This window comes from Danio rerio, chromosome 13 (genome assembly GCF_052040795.2).
Source record: "Danio rerio strain M-AB ecotype USA chromosome 13, GRCz13ab, whole genome shotgun sequence".
Lineage (NCBI taxonomy): Eukaryota > Metazoa > Chordata > Actinopteri > Cypriniformes > Danionidae > Danio > Danio rerio.
This window is the reverse complement of record NC_141033.1, coordinates 2,170,001-2,185,000: the sequence shown is the minus strand read 5'-3', so window position 1 is coordinate 2,185,000 and position 15,000 is coordinate 2,170,001. Positions and strand designations below refer to the sequence as shown.

The 15,000-nt window shown below is 36.8% G+C and overlaps 2 protein-coding genes across 7 annotated transcripts in view; both read left to right on the top strand.

Annotated features, from left to right (window-relative positions):
- Positions 1 to 15,000, top strand: part of lrrc1 (leucine rich repeat containing 1) — a 593,918-nt gene that overhangs the window by 51,270 nt on the left and 527,648 nt on the right. Inside the window, exons 13-14 of one of the 3 annotated variants that reach the window (XM_087277879.1) lie at positions 3,605 to 3,747; positions 6,067 to 7,267. The exons of 1 other annotated variant lie outside the window; for it this stretch is intronic. In XM_087277879.1, coding sequence (XP_087134005.1) covers positions 3,605 to 3,747; positions 6,067 to 6,225 — 302 coding nt within the window. In that variant the 3' untranslated portion in view covers positions 6,226 to 7,267. Of the gene's footprint in view, positions 1 to 3,604; positions 3,748 to 6,066; positions 7,268 to 15,000 lie in introns of those variants that run through there. One more of the 3 variants, NM_001013445.2, reaches the window with a different exon arrangement.
- The window catches only part of LOC108192008 (uncharacterized), a 24,924-nt gene continuing 22,150 nt past the window's right edge, over positions 12,227 to 15,000 (top strand). For 2 of the 4 annotated variants that reach the window (NM_001442352.1, NM_001442351.1), the window contains 3 exon segments: positions 12,227 to 12,270; positions 14,584 to 14,677; positions 14,779 to 14,964. In NM_001442352.1, coding sequence (NP_001429281.1) covers positions 14,944 to 14,964 — 21 coding nt within the window. In that variant the 5' untranslated portion in view covers positions 12,227 to 12,270; positions 14,584 to 14,677; positions 14,779 to 14,943. 4 annotated transcript variants of the gene reach the window in all.

Here is a 15,000-nt window from a genome sequence, read left to right as displayed (position 1 = left end):
ACTTTAACTATGAGGTAAACACAACAAAACTCTCCATCCGGAGCTCCTTCACGGGACTCCACACTTGTAAACAATCGCTCCATTGGGCTAGCACCGCTTGCGCGGCTCTCGGTCCCGCCCAGACTCGTCAGCGCTGCCAAGCCGACCAATCACAGAGCTTGCACTACGCGTTGCTGCGACGTGTAGTTACAATTTTTGAGAGGTGCACGTCAGAGACGCCGACGGCCACGGCGAAGGGCTATGCGTCAACGTCGTAGCATACGCGTGCGCTTGACGCAGAAGTATAAATCAGCCTTAAATGTCATGTGCAGTGGAAAGGCGGCTTCACCGGCTGCGTCTGAAATCACCTAATATTCAAGTATGTACTCCATTTTAAGTTTGAATTACTACACTACTGTTAATATAGTAGGGGAATCACATCATCTCTGAGACTGACGGATTTACAGACGTTGAGGGATTTGATGCTGACATTCTGCACCCTCAGTCTGTTTTCATGAGTGGGTTATTTTGTAGACGGAGGGTCAGATGTGGCAGAACTTGATGAAAGTCCAGTGTGCTTACAGCAGGGTTGTCCAAACTCTGTCCTGGAGGACCGGTGTTCTTGAGAGTTTAGCTTCAACTCTAATCAAACACACCTAAACTAGCTGATCAAGCTCTTACTAGGTATTATTACAAAGCTCCTGGCAGGTGTGTTGACAAAGTTGGAGCTAAATTCGGCTGGACACTGGCCCTCCAGAACCGAGTTTGGACACCCTTGGCTTACAGCATGGAATAGCCATCACTTGGATTAAAGAAACAAATAAATAAAAACCTATTGCTGTTTCTGAGCGGCTCAGTGGTTAGCGCTGTCACCTCACAGCAAGAAGGTCACTGGTTCCAGTATATATTTTTATATAATATAAAGTTGACCTCTGAGGCAGTTCAGACCTGTTGTGTGATTTTCTGGTGTGTGTGCTGTGGGTTTATCTGGGCTTCAGCTCACCAGTAGCGTTTGCTGATCTGAGGGAATGTTCAGGTGTTGAGCTGCTCCTTATATCTGTGCACACACACACACACACACACACACTCCTGCTGCCAGAGCAATGGGGGAATAAAGAGGCTTATCTGCTCTGAGCTCAGATCACTCACATACACGCACGCACACACACACACACACACACACACACACACACACACACACACACACACACACACACACACACACACTTGTTGCTGTATACCAGTTGGGAACTCTCACTGACCTAATGATGTTTCTACATCACAGATTTTAATCTAGGATTTCAGGAATCTTTTAGGATTTCCCAAATCTCGACGATCAAATCGTGGCTGAATTGAGCAATAAGGATTTGATCTTGGAGAGTTGCCTCAGCTTACCCTTAGGGCTGGGACACACAATTTTTTTGTCCTAGCCCTATCCTAACCCTAACCCTACTAAATCAATCTGTTCATCCAGCTTAAAATCACAATCCCAGGGTATCAGTGGGGTCTTAAAAGCCTTCAATTCTAAAAAACAGAATTTTAGGCCTTAAAAAGTCTTAAACTTATTGAATTATTGGGTTGTAGGTCTTAAAACTTTTATTAAACAGCTCTTAATTATCCTTTGTCCATGTGTAGCTACCTAATCTGGCCAACTGCCATCCAGTCACCAACATCCATCTCAAAACATTTAGCTTTTTGTTTATAAAATGTTTATTTGGCATAATGGTTTAATTATTATTAATTATTTAACATTTGTTTAAAAGGTTCTTATGTATATACTGCTCAGGGCACAGACTTTTGCACATAAATTTAGTTTATTAATGATTTTAAATAATATTTATATATATTTTTAATTTTAAAGAAAGTTTATGTTGAAAAAAAGTCTATGAATACAACTAGAGCTTGCTTGTTTTGCACAATATTTAAGATGTTTTGCTGAGAAATATATAAAATATTATTTTTTTAATTATTAAATAGTTTTTGTATTATTAAATTATTATAATTTTTTAATAGAGCAAAAAATATATTTTTAATTTTGTTAATAAACATATTTTTGTTTACATCTGGACTAGGGCTGGGCCAATAAACAATATTATATCGAATCGGGACAAATTTTTCAATAGCAATGCTAAGCTCTGGACTTTTTTTATTCTAGATTGATCTAAGAGCCAATCATTTAGCAGAACTCTGCAACGATGGGAATCTAAAAGTGTGTTGATATTGGAAATGTACTGAATTTTTGGCCATCAGAAATTTATCAGCCTAAAATGTTTTGCCCTTTAATGGAACCTCTGATTTTGTGGCTTCAGTCATTTTTGTTTACTTTTTTAAATATAGAAGTCAAATATTTTTTGACTTCTTTGATATTTTGACTTTTTGACATTTGACAAATAATCAAATATCAGTCAAATATTTTTAAAATATTTGACTGATATCAAAATGTATATCTTTATCGTTCAATATGGAAAATAATTATCGAGATTGTATTTTTGCCATATCGCCCTGCCCTAATCTGCACCATTAAAAAACTCCATAACTTTTAGTCCTGTCTGAGTGTTAAATGTCATTCATATTGAACAAACACTGTAATAAATGGATCGTTAATTGTTTACTCTTGTTGGTAAATGCATTAAAGAGCCCCTATAATGCATTAAGATTGCCATATATTGGTCTCCGTCAACAGGCTGGTACGCATGCAAGGTCAAAAACACTTTCATTGTCTTATAATATGCATTTATTTTACCTAATTATGCCAGCGACTCCCATACAGTTTTCCCCAAACCCCTCGCGGTGATTGGTCTGATGACCCAGTCTGTTTTGATTGGTCGACTGCGTTCAGCAGGAGACAGAGAGAAATGTCCACCAGGGCTTATCAACATTGTTGAAGTAGTCAGAGTGTATGTGTGAGCCCAATGTCGGAGTGCAATAAAGCAATGCAGTTTAACACCCGCATATTAGTCTACTCTTAACCATGTGTTCAGTATTAATTCACACAGCAAAAGCTGAACTATTTTTAAGTTTGACTTAAAAATGTCTTAAAGTGAACTTTAATTAAAATACCATTTTTTGGGGGGGGTTTTAAAGCTCCTAAATTCATGTCAGGAGGCGTACGGATATCCCCTGGAGTGAACACTATGATCTCTCCTCACTGAACTTAAAAAAAATATCTGTTCTCCAAGCTTTAATTTCTTCAAAACAACCTAAAAGTGGCGTAATTGTGTGTGTGTGTGTGTGTGTGTGTGTGTGTGTGTGTGTGTGTGTGTGTGTGTGTGTGTGTGTGTGTGTGTGTGTGTGTGTGTGTGTGTGTGTGTGTGTGTGTGTGTGAGTGTGAGTGTGTGTGTGTGTGTGTGTGTGTGTGTGTGTGTGTGTGTGTGTGTGTGTGTGTGTGGTCATGTCAGGTCAGTGCAGCTGACTGTCAGACTGGAGGATTGTTTCTCGGTAATCTTGTGACTAAGACTGGATTTGAAACACTGATCTTAAAGCTCTCTTTCCCTTGAACACACTCCTCACTGCGCCTTCCTGAAAAACACGTGCCATTTTATAGCACCTTATTACAGCTACTATTAGATAAGAGAATGTGTGTTGAAAGCAGAGGTGTGTTAATATGTGCGTGTCTTGTGTTCAGGTTCAGATAATCTGGCACGCTGCGGGGCTCTGGAGAGTTTGGTGGAGAGCAGCATTCTGGACGACACGTGGGACGATAAAGCTGCAAACCGAATGAGCACCATCCGCTTCATGGAGGACGATGATGATGAAGACGATGAAGAGGTGAGCAAACTGAAGATCTGCAAGGGCTCATGAGTGTTTCTGGAGTTTTCAAAAGGCCTATTCCAGATATTAAGGGTGTACTCACACTAGGCTTGATTGTCTTGAACCGTGACCAGGCGCGATTGTTCCCCCTCTCCTCTCCCTTTCTGCCGCACTCGCACTGCATTTGACCTTCCGAGCCAGAGCATGCTTACATCATCGATGATGCGACTGTTCAGTTTAACAGAATAGAAGTGTTCTCGCTCCGCACAGTGGAGATTGCTTTAGTTATATTGTTCTGTATTGTCAGATCCACTACTTTTGATGCTCATAAATGAATATAAAAGTCCTGGTGCTGGAAGAATTAGGAGGTTTGCTGAAGGCGCAGCTGAGGGGTTTGGATCTTTAATAAACTTTGACAGTTTGCGTTCATTGAACAGTAAGAATGATTAATGAATCCATATGAAACCATATGTCCCTTAAAAGTGACGTCTTGTCTTCAGTTTTGGGCTCAGGTGCGTTTGCACCCACAATACAAGCATACCGTGACAAAGCCCTTGCACACCTGATCCAACCGGGGCTGGACCTGATTCAGAGTAATCACACTTGTCAAACAAACTAGGAAATGGGGGTCAAACGTGTGCACACACACTTAAATTCAAGGAATTTATATATATATATATATATTATTTACAGTTGAAATATTAGCCCCTCTGAATTAAAAAATTAAAAACTGCTTTTATTCTAGCCAAAATAAAACAAATAAGACTTTCTCCAGAAAAAAATTATCATATGCAGTTGAAGTTATAAGCCCCCTTCGGTTAATTTTTTTTTAATTTTTATTTTTTCTTCTTTTTAAAATATTTTCCAAATGATGTTTAACAGAGCAAAGAAATTTTCACAGTATGTCTGATAATATTTTTTCTTCTGGAGAAAGTCTTATTTGTTTTATTTCGGCTAGAATAAAAGCAGTTTTGAATTTTTTATTAACCATTTTAGGGACAAAATTATTAGCCCCTTTAAGCTATATTTTTTCTCGATAATCTACAGAACAAACCACTGTTATACAATAGCTTGCTTAATTCCCCTAACCTGCCTAGTTAACGTAATTACCCTAGTGAAGCCTTTAAATGTCACTTTAAACTGTGTAGAAGTGTCTTGAAAAACATCTAGTAAAATATTATTTACAGTCATCATGGCAAAGATAAAATAATTCAATTATTAGAAATGAGTTATTAAAATTATTATGTTTAGAAATGTGCTGAAAAAATCTGCTCTCCGTTAAACAGAAATTAGGGAAAAAAATAAACAAGCGGTCTAATAATTTAGGGGGGCTAATAATTCTGACTTCAACTGTATATAAATTAGTGCCTGGCAAAGATTAATCACAATTTCTTGCATCCAAAATGAAAGGTTGTTTTGATAATATATATGTTTGTGTACTGTGTATGTTTATTATGTATATATAAATACACACATCCATGCAAATAGTTGACTTTTTTAATTTTAAAAATTAATTTTTATATTAAATTATATATACATTATAATGTGCATATATGTATATGATGCAAATTATATATACATTTAAATATCTATGCAACATTTTTTTATGTAGTTTTGTTTTTATGTACAGTTGAAGTCAATTATTAGCTTCCCTGTATATTTTTATTCCCCAAGAGAATATTTTTTTCAACACATTTCTAATCGTAATAGTTTTAATAACTCATTTTTGAAGTTTTCTCTTTGCCATGATGACAGTAAATATTATTTGTCTAGATATTCTTCAAAACACTAGTATTCAGCATAAAGTGACATTTAAAGGTTTAACTAGGTTAATTAGGGTAAAGTTAGGGTTCTGGAGACAATGCAAAACTAATACTGCTTAAGGGGGCTAATAATATTGACCTTAAAATGGGTTTAAAACAATTAGGAACTGCTTTTATTCTAGCTGAAATAAAACAAATAAGACTTTCTCCAAAAGAGGAAATACTGTGAAAAATTCCTGAATCTGTTCAACATCATTTTTTATATTTTAAGTAGTTATGATGCTCCCAAAATAATTCCAAGACATAGCAAAAAATCTCCACAGATTCTGTCTGGCTCTAATCATTAACCGGTTGTAAATATTGTTATTAACAGTTGTCCCCAGATGTTTTGTTCTTCCTTATTGTTCTTTTTTTAATATTTAATTTCTCCTCAAATCTCTTAATAATCTGTCAATTCATTTCGGCCACCCTCATTTGGTGTGTTAACTTGTTTTTAATAAGTGTGTTAATGAATTATGTTGCATATGCTGAGTTTTAAAGAGTGTGTTGAGGAATTGTGTGGTGTGTTTTTCAGCGGACGCTCCTGCGACGGGCCACCCCTCACCCCGGCGAGCTCAAGAACATGAAGAAAGTGGCGGAGAGCATCCGAAAGGACATGAACGCCGCCAAAGGCCTGGATTCCAACAAAAACGAGGTCAATAATGCTGTGGATCGCGTGACCACGTCTGTGTGACCAACATGTCTCTCCCCAGTGTGTGTGTGTGTGTGTGTACGCCCCAGCCATTCCTCTCTGTTTCAACGCTGTCCCGGAGCCCCCTTTATCCAGCCCTGCTCACTTCATCAGGAACCCAAACACACGGTGCCTTGTTTTCTAAAAGAGCAATGATCCTGCAGAGGAGGAGCACGTCTTACTCTCCACATCCACTGCTTTGTTTGCTTTCCTTCTCCTCACAGGTAGTTGCACTACAGTCTTAGCCTCTGAATCTTTTAATATTGAAAGTTATATATATATATGCTCTATTTTTTTATTTTTTTGAAACACTGGGTGCTTTTCTTTCTTTCGGTGACGTGTGGAAAAAGCCCCGATATTTCGGACCTACTGATTATTATTATTATTTTTTAATTATTGTATAGTTGCTTGTGAATATTGACACGTTTTTATACATACATATATAAATATAATAATGGCAGCTCAGGTGGTGTAAATTTTAGAAAGAGAAGCCAGTTTTTCTATAATCGCCGAATTCTTCCTTAATTTCCCAATTCTAAAGCATTCGAACAAAGATTTTCAGCATTGAATCGAACACCAGCGGCAGCTTCTGTATTTCCTCTTCAGGTTTTCCGCCCTTTTTTAATATAACTGTGTGTTCAAAATCAGAAAGGGCTACACACTCCAGCATATCCACATCAGCTTCCCGCTTGATTTTCTTGTCAAAGCAGGTACAATACAACTTTATAAATTAAGGTAATGGTCATTTTTAATCTTCAGCTTTGGTTTAGGCTTTTATTTCTTCCTCCAAGTGCCGGAACGCACTTTTAAATCCGACGCTTTCGTTTTAAGTATATGTGTATGGTACACTACGGACTTCATCTTCCATTTTTGTATGTTTCGACTTGTATTCCGAGACCAACGGATGCTTTTTAATGTTGATTTTTTTTACTATCTTGTAAAATGATGAAGCTGCACAGAACACAATCTTAAGCAGGCGCTGTTTCTGGGCCAGTACGTTTATGACTTTAACCACTGAAATAATAAAATGACTTCATGAAAGAAACTCTTAAGATTCTTCATTTACTCCTTGAATGCTGGTTTATACTTCTGCGTCGAGTGATCGCCGTTACCCACGGCACCTGTCTTGCGGGTAGTCGTGCATTTATAGTTATGTGTGCTGCTTGTGTTGCTCTGCAATAACATAACCTACAGCCAGTTTCAGAAGTGTTATGTTCCTCTGTGTCGAACTTCTTTGCAGGTGTTTTGTTTTTTCTGAATGCTACCTTAATGTTACAAGTAGCTAAAACTCGCTCATTCAAAGGCGGAAGCCGGCGGACGTGCAACAACGTAATCTTAAGGTAAACACAAGGGACTCTTGTAAACACTCACACCACTGGGCTCGCGGCTCTCAGTACCGCCTACACCTGGCACAGCTACCAAGCCGACCAATCACAGAGCTTGCGCTATGCATTGTTGCGACATGTAGTCAGCTACGGCGAGGGCTATGCGATTGGCGGAGGTTGCACCGAGCCATACGTATGGGCTTGACGCAGAAGTATAAATCCGCCTTAATACTCCAGGTGTTTGATTAAACAGTTTTGGCAAATAAAGAGGTAAATCTGTCAATATTTACTCTGAGATGTGTATAAGGGCTGCACAATATATCGTTTTGACATCGATATCGGTACATGTGCATTCGCAGTATTCGCATCAATGGCATTGTTGTTGATCAGCGATGAAGACCCGACAGTGTTATCTTACATTACATTTGATTTTTCAATAAAAGTGGTGGGACAAAATAGTAATACGCTGATTTATCATGTTAATTCCACCCAGGATACATTAGCGATGTAGCCAAGTATTGATATTTATTTATTCATTAATTATTATTATTATTTTAGGGGTCTATAATTGGGATAGGACAGTGGAGAACAGACAGGACAGCATTGGGTGCAGAGAAAGGGGAATGCAATGCAATGATCAGCAATGGATCTCAAGCCGGAAATCGAACTCTGGTTTTCGTGAGCACCATACGTCTGCATTTAACCACTAGGCGCCGACATGGATATTTATTTAGAAGTTCAAAAGATCTGAAATTATTCATCAGCTTTGCACTGTTATGCTGCGTTTACACCTGACAAGTGTCAAGCACAAGTGATTTACATGTTAAGTCATTGCAAAGATGCGAATAGGCGTCCTGCGCACCAACTACAGTGGACATTCGCCCAGTGTTAACCAATCTTGAGCTTGCTCCTATAGGGCTGTGATTATGACTTAGTGCCGGTTGTTGGTGTCCCGAAGGGAAATCCTTTTGCAGACGCCAGTCAACAGCTCATCAAACTGGGCTCGGTCTGAAGCACTTCTGAAAGCCTCCATCATCCAGGTATAGTTTCTAGAGGAGTTGATGAACTCAGAGCTGGGTGCACCTCTGAAAGGATCTAGTGCACTCAGACATGGTGCCGAACGAATATACACCGTTTTTCAGCCTTCCTAAAGTGCATAAAGCACAGCTACTCCCTCAATAAAATCCATGTTAGCCATTTAGCAATGAAACTAGAGTCACCTGGCTGACAGACGCACTGCCCACGATGCGAATCCGCATTCATTGTGAATTTGACGCACGAACGAAGCAAATAAACTCAAAATGTTCACTCATCTATTCACGTACGAATAGCGCAATTTATTAGAGCGTTCCAGGGCTGATGTGAACACAGCATTACCGATCGAAAGGGGATCGAAGGACATGTCAATGATGCAGTTTATTAAAATCGATATCTAGTTTTACAACACAATACGATATTATCATGATATTTTGCCGCCGATAATGATAGATGACAGTGCCAGCGATATACAACAATATGCCATGATCTAATAAAAAAGTGCGTCTTATTATTTTTTGATGCATTTTCCCCTTCATTTACAGATATATTGTGGATGTTTTTCTTGCGGTATATTGCTGACATTGTGATGTGTCATGATCTGGAGCACAATATAATACCGTATTATATTACTAATACTAATATAACAATCTAAATATCCAACACAATCTCACGGCAATTTGTAACTTTTTGATTTAGAGGTTAGTTCGTATGAATTCGTACGATCTAATTTGTACATTTAAGAACGATTTGCTCATCACCCAATGACGGTTGGGTTTGGGGGTGGGGTTATGTGCCACGCCTCCTTTTTAAATTCGAACAATTTCGTACGACTGTACTCGTAAGAATTAGCCCCTAAACTGACAAAACATAAAATACTTTTGTTTTCTCGTAAGATCAGATTTCGGACTATTGAAATATCTTATTTATTAATGCTTGCTATTTGTTCGATTCGCTCCGCTACAAGATTATTACAATCCATCTACATGAGTGATTTCATCTCATATAAAGCTATTCAAGACATCTGTTGAAATACTGTTCGTATCGCAATGTATATCCCAGAAAATATCAAATATGGCAATGTCAGATTTTTCCCATATCGTGCAGCCCTAACGTGTATGCTGTTATTCATTGCTTTTTATTTATTTATTATCTCCAGCTTCAGCTCATCGTCTGTCCACCCTTGTTTGTTTTCTCCTCGCTGGTTCCTCTGCTCGCATATGTGGCTTTTCCTGCATTATTTCAAATGATTTTTATATGTGCTGGTTTTTATCAAATGATGAAATAGTTTTATACGATCAGCTTATTTGGCTCCTGAAACATTTGAATGCATAATTATTACACATTTTGTGATTTATGTTGATTTTTTTTTTTTACTATTTATTTCTGCTTTTGAATTGCATTATGGGAGCTTGATCTCTCTTCCGACATCTTTGAACATTGAAAAGTTGAAAAAATTGACTTTTATTAACATTTTTAATAGTGTTAAGTGATATATTGTGTGTGTTGGTGTTGTATATTACACAACAAAAAACCTTGTGATAAACTCCAGCACATTTTATGCTGTTTTACAGACCTACTTCTCTAGATATTAGCTATTTCTTACATGTTATATTATTTTAAACCACTAGAATGTCAATAAAAGTCACTTAGATAGACTGCCGAGGGGAATCTTCAACATCAAAAGTGGACAGAGATCAACATCCCATAATGCAATCCCCAATCGTAAATAAACAGAAAAAACTTAAACATGGAAACTGGTAATTAACGGATATTTTTACAGTGTACGTCCACATTACAGTAAATTAACAGTGATTTTATGTTCACAGAAAGCATACTAGCATGCTAGTAAAATGTCTATGTTAGAGCTTCTGATCACTTTTGGGATGGTAGACCGATATATTTAGTTATACTCTTGACTTGTATAATGTTTTGCTTAAAATGAAACACTATGTGATTGTTGAGTTTTGAAGGATTTTAAATTGTTTTAAATGACAGTGAATGAGTATTTTGATTCTCGGATAATATTCCTGACAAGATTCAAGCAACGCGTAAGTAAATCAAAGGGGTAGCATGGCTAAGATGTATTGCATTGTTTCTTAATGTTATGTTTAAACATGCGTTGACGTCTTTGACCAAAGTATGAAATGCTCTGAAATGTACCCATAAAAATTGTGCATTGCTGCTTATTTGAATGATTATTTATTCCACAGGCTCATAATTCTGCAAGCATATAGAGTGGAGGGCAAAATTACAGAAGAATTTATGATTGTTTTTTTTTTTTTTGCATAAATAGATTATCTGTGCGTGCTATTGTTATAGTGTTTTACTAATAAGCCAAGGCACTTGGTTACAACTCTATTTTGTGGACAACAGTAAAATTAGAGAACAGCTTGTAGCACAAAAGATTCAAACTAAATTAAAGGCAAACATTTCTGATGGTTAAGAGAGTCCAAAATGAGTAGGAAGTGTTTAGAGCCTTGAATGATTTGCATGACTTATGAGGCTACAGGACTTCACTAGTCTCAAACACCACATGACTAGTTTCTCAGAGGACATCACTTGTTTTTTGCTAGTCTCCTGCTGCACATCTTTACCCATTGTATGTTGTTGGGGATGTTTTCATCCACTCTAGGGTGAATTTGAGTCTTATTGGTCCACAAGTTTCTCTGTGTTTCAGCAGATGTAATGATTATTGATGACTAATCCTATTTTGACGAGCATTTTGGGTAAATGCTTTGAAAATATTATAAAAATCAACAATATTCTCCTGAGAAAATACCCTTTGATTATGTTGGGGCTGTTTTTGCCCCACTGACTTGCATTATGATCACATTTTTTTGATTGCAGAGGCATGACAGCATATATTCTTGATTGTTGCTGGATTTCCGTTGGTAAAATGTGTATTTTTATTCTTGATCAGGTTTTTTTTTTACTATTAAAATCATGGCCAGCGTCTTACAGTGTACATATAAAATTCGGAAGTATATTCTTGTAAAACTGACTCCAATATTCTATTATTTATTATATACTGTATATTTTACTCTGTTCATGCTAGTGTCCTCACTGACAGCAGAGCCGAACATTATTTAATATTTTTACCACACACTAAGTTGAGGTTTCATCATGTTTTCTGTATCTCTCCTTCCAGAGGTATGACTATAGGATTTCTTCAGATCAATCATGGCTTCCAGTAGACTCATCCATCCATAACAGTCTTTTGTTATAGTTTACCGACTGAATTCAGGCTTTTCTTTTCTGTACCAGGCCAGCTTTATCTTATTGTCAGGAGTGTGTTTTTATTTCTTTGAGAATCAGTTTTTCACAGATGAAGCAGCTTTGTTGTCTTTATTATCAGCAGGGTTTAATCTTCTCTTCTCTTGCTGCTTTTTAAACCAGAAGAAAACTGACTGAATTTCTGCAGTAAGCTGTTTGTATACAAAATCGCCCCCTATACAATAGTGCACTATTTGAGGGAGCAGCCATTTCTAGTACTGTCAAAAACCATGTTGGATGTTATAAAATATTAAGAAAGTGGACTCAATCAATCCCTCTATGCAAAGTAACAACGAGTTTACAACCCACATGATTGCTAGAAAGTTGCCATTAAACTGCACTGTGGGAGTTTGCGCGCCAAATTTATTCCCGCGTCTGACCACAAGATGGCGGCTAAAGCACAATCCTATTGGTACGTGGTTAAACAGAATATTATTTATATAAAATTAAATTATGTAATGTATTTATTTTATATAAGTAACGTTTTCTAGACATGACAGAAATCAAAAGTGTTTGTTTCATTGCTAACAGACAGCTCGCTAGTAAGAGCTATCACAGGTATATATATATATTTAAATATATATGTATACATATTTGTATGTATATATATTTATATATATATATATATATATATATATATATATATATATATATATATATATATATATATATATATTTTATGTGTATGTGTGTATGTATGTATGTATGTATGTATATATATATATATATGTGTGTGTGTGTGTGTATATATACATTTATAAATATTTATTTATTTATATTTGCAAACTCCACACAGAGTATATAATAATATATTTATTATATATATTTGCAAACTCCACACAGAAATAGTAATCATCTGAACGTTTGACTTATAGTCTTTTAAGCACAGTTTTGGTATCGGCTTCTTTGAAAAGGATACATGTCTGCACCTGGACCTTGACAGATGAGTGCACACTCATAAAATGTTTTACCCTGAATAAGCCTCCATTCATATTGCATTTTTAAAAGAAAGTATCGTTAAAAAAATTGTTAAACGATTATTTTTTTTAATGATTAATTATTACTGTTAGTTATAACAATTATTGATAAAAATGTAAAATTAATTATCATAAAAACGGACCATACTTGAATGAAAAAAAAATATATTGTAGTGTTTGAAGACCATTCATATAGAAGATGAAAGAAAATGCTATACCGTGTGAGCTTGCGTGTGCAGTTCAGCTGCAGTAAATGAGTGTCCTTGCTTCATGCACTCAACTAGAAATGCCACAAAAGCAGAAATCCGGCAAGCTCATCCGATTGTGCTTGTGGTGTCTTTTCATCCACTTCATTAGCGAAGTCTCATTGATGGAGAGCGAGTGTTTCCTGCTCACTGAAGTCACCTGATCAATTCAGCTGTAGACAAAATCAAATCATGCTTCTTGGAAAGAGAATTAAATAAAGCAAAAAGTCCCCGAAGGCCGGATGTCGAAGTGAATTCATCAGAGGTAAGGTGGGGGGACGTCAATGTGCAGTAATCAGAAATGCTAAGACAAACCCAAAAGCTAGTTACTAATAGAATTAACTTGATTGTAATTATTGCAAACGAGAGCTCTCAAGCTGTGGTCACCAAATTACAGGATTTTACAATTTATTAAATGCAATATTTTGTAAGTCAATATCAAGTCCATCTGGCAACCGTAAGAATGTTAGTAGAATGTTTTTAAACGTCTGCTGAAATGGTTGGATGTGCTCGTTTATGATCACAGGGTTACCCCTTAAATGAAAAGCTTGATTTTGACCATATTTGGAAGGGTCATGAATATTAACGAGCTCTATTCTGATGCTCTGCAGCTTGTGTCAGTGTCTCAGCACACACACTGCTTGATGTACTCTGAAATACACACATGCAAAATAATCCTACTTCAGTTGGCAATAAATATTTTTAAAAAATAGCATAGATGCCTTTTCAATTAAATGATAATGCATTACTATTATACTACACAAAAGAGGTTGACAGTTTTATTTTGATGCTTTAATGCATGCGATTAAAAAAACAAAAACAAAAAAAACAAGCAGGTATTGATAACCTCTATACTGAAAAAAGTGTTGCATGCAGAACTGTTGCAAACAATTTATTTGTGTTGAATTTAAACAAATAAATAAATTTTAATAATGTTTAACTTAATTAGTTTGTTTAAATTCAACACAAATAAATTGTTTACAACCACTTAACGTAAAAAAAATGTCCTTTCACTTCGGAAAAATATAGTACAGTATACAGTATATGAGCTGAGTGACGTGACACCATGCATAAACATGCATTAAACACTTACACTCAACAGTTTACATTTATCTGTTGCCTCATAACCAACATACGCTTCAAATTTCACAATATACATGTTAAACTAACAAAAGACACCGTTAAACAGACCTTATGCATCTTCGTGTGGTGCTAAATAAATCTTTTTTCCTGTTTTATGTGTGCTGACAATGAGCTGTGATGAGATGAGATGCTCCATGCATGGTTGCATTACCTGAGAGCTTTTCAAAATAAGAGTCCTGCAAGCATAGTGAGCTTAATACAAGCTTAGGTGAACTTACAAATAAGGGAATTTTATTTACTTTACAAATTATCATTGTTGTAATCTCAATAAGGTAGGTTGTGGCCAATTAAATGTATATTAATGACCCCCCTTGTATAATCAGAGTCGGTGTTTTGTTCCGATTGGCCTGTATTTCACAGGAATATTTACATGAGAGCGAGGAAATAGAGGTGTTTGAGACTCACGGTATGGCCATTTCCATGTACTGAACTCTTATGATTCAGCTATGTATAGGTATATCCTGATTTTCTTTCTATGGCACATTTCAGTAAGCCTCCAGACGGCAGCTCGGAGTGTTTGGTCACTTGTGTTCCTGTGCCATGCTTCATTTGTAGGGCTGCAGAGCTGTTAAACCCTCAGCGAATAACAGCAGTCACGGCTGGCCCATTCCCGGCCTGCGCTGGGTCACGGGGAAGGAGTGTCTGTCAGGACTCAACCTGTTCCCTGTTTCTGCCGGTGGACACGGACGCAGCTCCAGCCCGGAGAGAGACGCCGAGGAGATGGAGGAGCCGTCTGATGATGTAAGACCAGCATGTTCACACCTGTCTCAGAGTTAA